Raw genomic sequence first — 9,649 nt, forward strand, 5'->3', positions numbered from 1 at the left:
TGCTCCCACTCATAGACCACTCAGTGAAAAGAAATACAGAAGTGTTGTTGGCAAAATTAATGGCTGTCACTTACATCAAAATAGAATCCAATAATAACACTAATACTCGATCCAGATGATCTAGAATGAGCTGCAAAGTTTATTTGTATCTGGTTTCACTTGTTATTAAAATACGTAACGCCGCAAAAGTAGCTAATTTAGGCTATTTCTATGGGATAACCCTTTTCTTCTGGGATATCCATGTGTGAACACTCCCAAATGTTCTTCCTGTTCGTCCTTTTATACCGGCATTGCTTGAACGCAGCATGAATGCTACCGTTGGCCGCCATGGTAACCGTGAGACGCTAAGCTAGCTAAGCTAAAACATAGCGCGGTGTATGGTAACGTTACCATAGACAGATTGTCTTTAATGGTACTGGGGGCTAACGTAAATAGCTACGTTTAGTAAAAAAAAAAAAAATACGCTCTCAATTACTTAACAAAGGTGTATCTGTGTTTGTCTTGCAGTTTGTTGTTGTGAGCGTTTACTCACGTTAGTCATTGGGAGCATTCACTCATGTTACGTTACCATCTAGCTATGCTAGCTTGAGCATTAACGTAATAACTAGCTAGCTAGCTAGCTAGCTAACGTTAGCTGGACTTGATGACACATAACCCTGGAGGCTACGAGCGATATTTCTATCGTTACCCATGGCTTTCTATGAAGTCTATTCCCACCCGGCTTTGATTCGGTACAAAACGAGTGTTTGCACAAAAGCCACTCTGTTTCTGGTTGTTGTTTTGTGCCTCACCTACATCCCACCTCTGCTCGTTGCCTACAGGAGCCAAGGTAAAGTAACTTACTGTAACGTTAATGATGTCAAACACTAGCTAGCTGAACTAGCTACTATGACCGTGGCTCCTTTCGCTATTGCTGAATGAGAAACTTTATATATGTCCGGGTGAAGTGAACGCCAACGCTTTTGTTAAAGAAGTAGAAATGCAGCAGCAGTGGCAGCAAAAACGGTCCTGTCCTGTTAGTAGTGTCCTGAGGACTGTCCTGTGACTCCCAGACACTGTCCTGTACACTGTCCTGTGACTCCCAGACACTGTCCTGTGAGTCATGGGAGTCACAGGACAGTGTACAGGACAGTGTACAGGACAGTGTCTGGCTGTCCCGGGACATTCCTCAGGACACTACTAACAGGACAGGACCGTTTTTGCTTCCACTGCTTCTCTAGAAATGCTTGCTCGCTGTTAAAAGCCATGCTATTTTAGGTTTCTGGGTAAAAAGAAGCACTTATGAGGAACAACCGGTTGTGAGGTTTCAGTACCAGACTCTGCTGGTGGCAGCAACCAGCACTCAGGGAGACTACGTCGCCTGGAGCACCTTTCCCCATCTAAACAACATGCTTGGTGCCAACCTCCGGATGCCTGCTGTCTCTGTAAGAACACACTCACCGCATCTTCCTCAAATGCGCAAGTGTCCCGCTTGTCATTTTGATTAATAGTACAGTGGATTTGAGAAACTAGTTATCAGACTAGCAACCTACTATGATTGCAGTATGTAGTATGTGTACTATGTTTTTTTCTTCTTCTTTTCTGTGTGGGTGAACACACTCTACAGGTGCGCGAAGAGGACCAGAACCAGGATGGGAAGTTGGACCTCCTGATTTTTCAACTGGAGCTACCTCTAAAACCTGAGGAACAGGTGTACAGTGTACAACTGCTGCTCACCTTCAGCTACAAGCTCTTTGTATGTATTCCACTGCAGTACCTAGTCTCACAGTATGTACATATATGAAATGTAAACTTGTCTGTGGCACCATTTCAAAGCTGTACTCAACCTGATGGCAGAAAGTAATGACAGACAATCTTCACTCAGACAAAATTCTGATCATGTTGTAGCTAATATTATTATAATTGACAACAATTTTAAATTACATTACAATGGCATTCATACATTTTTAATGTAGCCTAACATTTTTTGTAACCAAAAACTGATTTAAGGATTAAGTAATTTATTTTTGTCATTGCGGTAAAGTCTTAGAAACAGCATTTGTTCAACAGCGGACGTGTGTGTGTGTGTGTGTGTGTGTGTGTGTGTGTGTGTGTGTGTGTGTGTGTGTGTGTGTGTGTGTGTGTGTGTGTGTGTGTGTCTGTGTGTGTTAAAATAACAAGTGAAAAAAATGAATTAATAAAGTAATTCTTATTCCGCTTTACAATTTAGTAAAGGATTGCTTTAGCACACAATAGCTATTGCATTCAGTGAGCCACAGATTCTTTCCTGTGTGTGTGTGTGTGTGTGTGTGTGTGTGTGTGTGTGTGTGTGTGTGTGTGTGTGTGTGTGTGTGTGTGTGTGTATATGTATGTATATGTACAGCCTGCCAACTGCAGTATGACACCAGACCCATCCAGGCCAGCCTTAGTCAATGTTCCAGCTAGAGTAAAGCATATTATGTTGTTGTGTTTTCCCAGCGGATGTCCACAGTGGTGATGCAGAGCCTGGCTTATGTGCAGCACTCTTCTTCTGTCCCCGGAGCTAAGCTGTTCATCAGCGGAGACCTGAGGCTGATGCAGAGGACCCCCCTGCCTCACCGGGGACTGTACAACATTTACAACGTGAGTGGACACAGACTCACTAGCCATGTTTCCATCCACATGTTTTCATGAGAATTAAGTGATATCGAATGAAAAATGCCTTTTGGAAACAGTAAAATTCGATAGAATTTCTTGAATATCGACACAGTTTGTACGTTCGATCTCATCGGATTTTCTCTTAATCGCTAAACGGCATATGCGATGATAACGCTGATGGTTATTTGCCGAATAAATAATGAATTGCGATTACGTTTTAGGTCATTGTATGGTTGCAACCCGCCATAACACGAAGAAGAAATTGTTTTAGTGAGTGGACAAACGTATAGACGAGATGCTTTTTATATTTAACTTACGAGCAAAATATAACAGCTATTTTAGATAGCAAAAATCTAAGAAATGGCATAATTTATCTGCATCATCATAGTGATGTTCTGATATCATCGTTGTTGTCTTATTATAGCTTGATATGTTGCTATCAGCTGGCACATAAGCACTATTACAACAAGCAATATGAATCATTTGTAGGTAGACGGCGCGATCCCTTTTGTCTAGCAAAACTTTGTTCGCAAATGTTAGCTTGAATGTTCTGCGATTCAGTGTTTGTTTGTTTATTTAGGATCCTCATTAGCTCCTGCATTGAAAATAAATGGAATCACAAGGTTTTTAATCGTTTTAAAGCCGTTGGATGGAAACACACTTTCACCGGCTTTATTCACATACATGTTTTTAGGGAACTTCAGATAATTCGAATGACAAGTGGATGGAAACATAGCTACAGTCTTTCTCTCTTTCCACCTGTTCTCTTTCCCTAGTTTTCTCCTTTTCCTTTTGCTTCAAGACCATTCAAGTAGAGCAGCCTTTGAAAAAAATATTTGGACACACAGTGAGACTCTACAGGCTACATTGTCCAAGGCTTGAGCAGAGCCTGGCAGAGCACTCTGCAGGACGCTGAAAACAACCAATGAAAGAAAATGAGTGAAAGGGACAATTTATGAATGGGAGAAGGTGCAACAGTGAGCCATGAACTCAGGCAGTGATTGGTTGGATGAGATGAAATGGGAGGTACATGTAATAGAGGAAAGGAGAGACTGAACTACAGTGAACAATGCAGATAAAGTCTTGGCACCAGTGTTATCATTTAACTTTTGTAAACTTCCAATATCACAGTCCAAGAAAAGATTTCTACAGCTTTCGATTTGAATTTGTTGACAGATACTTTGCCAAAGCGACCTGTTTTATTTCCCTATTTTTTTACTCAGTAACAGATGTGATTTAAAATCTAGCAAAGTACAAAACTTCAAAAAAAAACAACATACTTAAGTAAAAGTAAAATTACAGAATTTTAAAACTACTTTAAAAAGTAAACGTAGGGGGGGAAAAAACTACTCAATTACACTAACGTGAGTCATTGTAATTAGTTATTTTCCACCTCTGATAATCACAGTACAAATATTGCATGTTCATGTAGTGCTACCACATGCTGAGGGAGCTGTGACAGGAACAGTAGATCTTCATTTGTTACGGTGTTGTTCTGTTTGATGCCAAGGTGTCAGTGATCGATGGCTCCAGCCCCTTTGCAAGTGCGTATGACCTGGACAACATAATTAGGAGCTACCAGGACAGAAACTGTAAGTTGACAAAGGCTCTCATTTTGTTTGCTGCTGAATATACTGTGTGACTAAACCCCAAATCATCATAGGTCTGGCAATGCCAGTCTACCCAACCCTACCCTGCATTACATGTGCATTTTGTTAAATGTAGTTAGATTGTAAAATATGACAACTTTCACTTTTCTCTCTCTGTTTTTTGTCCCTTTCTTTGTTCTACCATAGTGACCACAGTACTGTCCTGTCCCATGCCGGTCTGGACTGTGGGGCGAGCTGCTGGCTCTCCCTTTCAGCTTAATGCTGAGATCCGGTACCCTATGGAGGTCATAAGATATCCTTTAAAAAATGTTTAGGAAGGTGTGTTCTTTTTATATACCCTCTATGGTAACATATGACTTTAACCCCCCCAATTTAGTGTGTACAATAAGTGGAAAGTAAGGTATAATGTAGAGCGAGCCAGTCATTATTTTGAATTAGAACCCCAACAGGATGTAGCATGATGCTATCAGTGGTGGAACAAGTATTCAGATCCTTTTCTTAAAGTGGCCATATGTAACTTTCAGTTTGTGTTGATTGTAGCGGCCACTTTGGACTAAAGTGGTAGTGTTTTTACCACACCTGCTGTCGTAAAGGTCTTTTCTCTACGGTGCTGTATTACCAACTGTAGATTACTAAGTTAGCGTTACCAGGAGGTCATGTAGTCACGATGAATGTTTGAATGTCAAGCTTTCCTCTTTATTTCTGCCTTAACCGTCTCCTTCCACCTATCGTCCTGGCTTCTGGGAAACCATCAAATTAGCCTGGATTCAATACGTCAGTGTCCTCCTCATCTTCCTCTGGGTCTTTGAACGCATACAGAGATTTGTTTTCCAGAACCAGGTTCTAACCACCGTACCCATACCTTTGGGAAAACCTCACCTGTCATGATGCAGTGGTAGTGCTTTGACCCCCCAGGTATCCATAAACCAGCAGACAATATTACATTGTTCTCACAAGGACCAACACTGATACTCTTTGACTGAAATGTGATACCAAAATCAATGACCGTTTGAGTTTTAATGAATAGCCATTAGGTCAGTTTTATAATTACATTATGGCATACATAAACATCAAATTCTTCCATTTATCACTATAAGATTTGTCTTTCTAGTTTGAACTCATCACTGAACAAGTATGAGCAATGGACCTCCCAAGAACTTGCTGTATTCCTTTAGAAATGTGGCTGTATTTTATACAAACATGCACAAATTAATTTACATCATAACCTTTTCCTGGACTGGTTTCTATGCAGGAAGTACACTAGTTCTGGCCCTGGAAAATGCATTTATTTTACTGCTATTTGAAACAATGGCAATGTATAGAAAATATCAATAGATTTTCTATATTTTTTACAATTTGTATGTTTATGACAATTTGTGACAGCAATTAAAGAAATGATTTGTTAATTTTTGTATTGTACTGTTAGTTTTAGGTGATGGATAATAAACGATTTGTACATTTCAACATGTATCTCCTTCAACCGTAATGCTTTCATTAACTTTCATCTTTGAATCATTTTTTTGGAGTCAAAAGATCTATTTGTAAGTAACAGCAGTGAAAATGGGTTGACTACTCTTATTTAATAATGCAAATAATGGTGCAACAATAGCAAGGCGTGGGAAACCATGCTTATCTCCTCATTCCTTTTATTGTTTGTAAATATTAATTGATTTGGTAATATGTGACTGATCAAGTTTTCACCATACCACATATTGTCAATAGAATACAGTTACCATAGAAGCTGACTAATCATTGACTGAGACAGAGAGATCATTTATCATCATCATGTACTTGACTGTTAGGAGGGATTGAAGCCACACAAGCATTCTATTAATCACAACTTAAATAAATATATATATATATATATATATATATATATATATATATACATATACATATACATATACATACATACATACACACTTCAGCGGAAGCCAGAGAGTGACAAAGAGAGGGTGAAGCTTCAGTGGAAGCTAGCAGAGTGTGAGCAGTGTGAGCAGAGAAGTTCTGCCGTGCGAAGCTGTGAAAACCTGAATCGAGCCAGTAATCGTCTTCCTTTTGGAGATTGCTTTCAATTGTTTTGTGTTGAGTTTGTCCAATAAATTACCTTATTTACCGTCTCTAGACCTCCCGGATTTATTATTTTAAATTGTTTGCGTCCTCCATATATATATATATATATATATATATGTATGTATGTATATATATGTATATGTATATATGTATATGTATATGTATATGTATATATATATATATATGTATATGTATATATATATATATATATATATATATATATACATATATATATGTATTTATATATATATACATATATATATATATATATGTATATATATATATATATATATATATATAAAAAACTGTCTTCTTTAACCTGCTTTATTTATATTTAATGATGGCATGTGAAAGGATTGTGCTGTACTTTTTGGGGAGGATAATCTGCAGTTTTAAGGGGTAAGAGTCATGTTTTTTTATTTTGTGTATAACTCACTATCCCAGAGGTATTTGTTTGTGTGTGGTGTGTGTGTGTGGTTGGACCAGTACCACTGTATTAGCTCATTTAATCCACTCTGTCCGCCAGTTTGGGCTCAACCAGGAAGTTTAGTAAGAGTCACACCCTGTTTGCTCAACTCCAGTACTTAAAGTTCTCTGCCCTTAATACTGTTTAAGCTTCTTTCATGATGAGTGACTTATTTTAAGTGAACACAAGATTAAATAAAGTGGTGCTTTTGCATGATTCTTTGTGGAGAAACTCAACAGTTTTATAGCTCTGTAACGATTAGTCCACAAGTATTATGAGTTTTAGTCGACTAATACTTTCTTTAATCCAAGATAGCCCTACAAAACAAGAAACAGCCTTCTAACCAGTTTGTTAGAATCGATGATAGTGCCATCACACACACGCACACTGTTACAGAGGCTGGGAATGACTATTGTTTGAATGAGAAAGCACTGTATTCATTTTACACCGTGCTGAGGCTGTTTCAAACTGATTCCACATCAGTGCCCTGGGGCAAAGTCACCTCCCTTTACCCCCTCCACTCCTCTCTCTTCATCCAGCAGACATTTACTGGTTATGGAAGAGCTTTGACTGTGGCTGCAGAGAGCAGGAGGACAGGATATGAGCCTGGTTTATACAGGAACCAGGTGCATCCCTTTTCAGCATTATTATTTTTCTCTGGATGATTCTCGTGGTGATCAATATCTCTTCCTTCCACTTTATTCACCAAGGCACAGGAGAGCTAAACTCAGGTCCATTCTACTCAATTCTTACAACTGCCTGCGTGGCAATATCATCCGTTTCACCCACAGCATTAATGGTACGTGTCAATATACATGTGTTTTCATGGATGGGATTGCTCCCGCTTCCCAGCATTGCACGCTAGTGGGCTTGCCACCAGTTTCTCTTCACTGACCACTGACAAGCAAAGAAAACAGTCTACACCCTCCTACAACCACGATGACTGCAGCTGATTGGACGAACGCCATGTGGGTCTGGCTGCTTCAGGATTCCAAAACATACGTTTGGAATATAATCTCGTATTTTACAAAAATAGTTCACCGACTTGGTTTCTGAAAACATTTTAAGCGAGAATTAGGCTATGCAGTTGCCGAATCTGTCTTTATTTTAGATCGACATAGGTCAGTTTAAAAGATTTCCGTCCACTTTTTGAGAGGTGTTGAGGCGAACCGGCCGCTCATAACAAGAGTTATCTCAAGACACTTTACAGATCGAGTAGGTCTAGACCACACTCTATTATTTACATAGACGCAACAATTCCAATAATTCCCCCAAGAGCAAGCATTTAGTGCAACAGTGGTGAGGAAAAACTAACTTTTAGGGAGAAACCTGGGACAGACCCAGGCTCTTGGTGGGTGGTGTCTGACGGTGCAGGTTGGGGGTGTGATGAACAGTGGCAAATATAGTCACAATAAAGATAATGGAACTATGACTAGAAATAGTAGTTGTAGTAGTTCATGGCGTAGCAGGGCACTGCAGGGTGTAGCAGGGCGTAGCAGGGCACTACAGGGCATAGCAGGGCACTACAGGGCGTAGCAGGGCAGTGCAGGGCGTAGCAGGGCACTACAGAGCAGAGCAGGGCGTAGCAGGGCACTGAGCAGGACCACGGCGACAGCTTCAACCATGATTTAGGTGCCATCCTAATCCAAGAAAAACTGCGGGGCGAGAAAACATAAGGACTCCGGGGAATAAGCTCCCCAGAGCTAGGTTAGTAACAAGCATTACTGGGACATGGATGCACACAGGTGGAAAGAGAGGAAAGAGGAGCTCAGCTCAGACTTTCAAAGTTTACATTGTACAAATTTACAGTAAGCACATAACAAGTAATATATGTCTTGTACACACAACAAATACTAAGAGCACTGTAGAAAAGCATTAGTAGAAAATAAAAAGTAAAGTAAGAACATGAAAGTTTTCTTTAAGGCACTGCAGTATACAACAGCTCAACAATCAATAAATACAATATATGTAACACACAGGTACGCTCCAATATAGGGAGCAGTGTCCTCAATCACACCAGGTTCATTTAATAAAACACATAGGAATGCAGTTTGAAAAGAGTAAGTTAGAGTAAGACAAGAGAGACAAGAAAAGAGTAAGACATCTGTATTATTATCAAAAAAAAAACATGAGGCATTAGAAAAGTATATTACATGTGATCAAAAGTTAGATAATACATTTTATTTAAAAAACATACACTAATGAAAACACTTTTTATTATAAATTTCTGATGATTTCAGAAGATTTTTCTGCTTTATTTCTAGAGTAAAGGAATTTACAGCACCTAGGCTACCTGTTATTTAATTACATGTTATTAGAAATATTGTAGGCTACTTTTTACTTCACTACATTAATCTGACAGCTTAAGTTAGTAGTTATTTTACAAATTAAGATTTCTGCACACAAAACACGTGTAGTTTATAAATACGATGCTTTATTATGAAGTACTCAACAATATAACGGCCTACAAGTCCAGCTGAGATGATTAGACCATTAAACACTCAGAAGAACTGTTTGGATCGTTTCCAGTTTCTAAATTGTGAGGAGCCTACTTTTACTTTTAATACTTTAAGTACATTTTCCTGATGATACTTACATACTTTTACTTAAGTAACATTTTCAATGCAGGACTTTAACTTGTAAAGAGTATTTTTTTTACAGTGTTGCCATCTGGCAGGAGGCTCAAGGTCCTACTAGCCAGAAACAAACGGCTCATTCGTGCCCTCTGCTGTGGCTATCTCAAACACAGACATAATAAAATACCCCCCTAACAAAGACCCCCAGAGGTCGCAGCACGGAACTCCTGTCCTGCAGCAGAGACTGTTACTGGCTCTGTTCCCGCCCGCCCCACTACTCTCCCATACACCCTCCTCTATCTCTGAAC

The 9,649-nt window shown here is 39.3% G+C and overlaps 1 protein-coding gene across 1 annotated transcript; it reads left to right on the top strand.

Annotated features, from left to right (window-relative positions):
• Nucleotides 1-309: 309 nt before the first annotated feature.
• Nucleotides 310-5,690, top strand: tmem231 (transmembrane protein 231). Its single transcript, XM_031285535.2, has 7 exons — nt 310-829; nt 1,258-1,424; nt 1,607-1,735; nt 2,458-2,601; nt 4,127-4,208; nt 4,413-4,518; nt 4,952-5,690. The coding sequence occupies exons 1-7, from the start codon at nt 691-693 to the stop codon at nt 5,112-5,114; spliced, it is 930 nt and encodes a 309-aa protein (XP_031141395.1). The 5' UTR covers nt 310-690; the 3' UTR covers nt 5,115-5,690.
• The last annotated feature ends 3,959 nt before the right edge of the window (nt 5,691-9,649 follow it).

This window comes from Sander lucioperca, chromosome 7, assembly GCF_008315115.2.
Source record: "Sander lucioperca isolate FBNREF2018 chromosome 7, SLUC_FBN_1.2, whole genome shotgun sequence".
Taxonomy (NCBI): Eukaryota; Metazoa; Chordata; class Actinopteri; order Perciformes; family Percidae; genus Sander; species Sander lucioperca.

Bases quoted from the DNA above. Each gene is read 5' to 3' on its own strand.
- tmem231 (XM_031285535.2), top strand. From the start codon at position 691: ATGGCTTTCTATGAAGTCTATTCCCACCCGGCTTTGATTCGGTACAAA. The intron at 1,736-2,457 runs GTATGTATTCCA...GTGTTTTCCCAG, and splicing joins CCTTCAGCTACAAGCTCTTT to CGGATGTCCACAGTGGTGAT. The intron at 4,519-4,951 runs ATATCCTTTAAA...GTCTCCTTCCAC, and splicing joins TACCCTATGGAGGTCATAAG to CTATCGTCCTGGCTTCTGGG.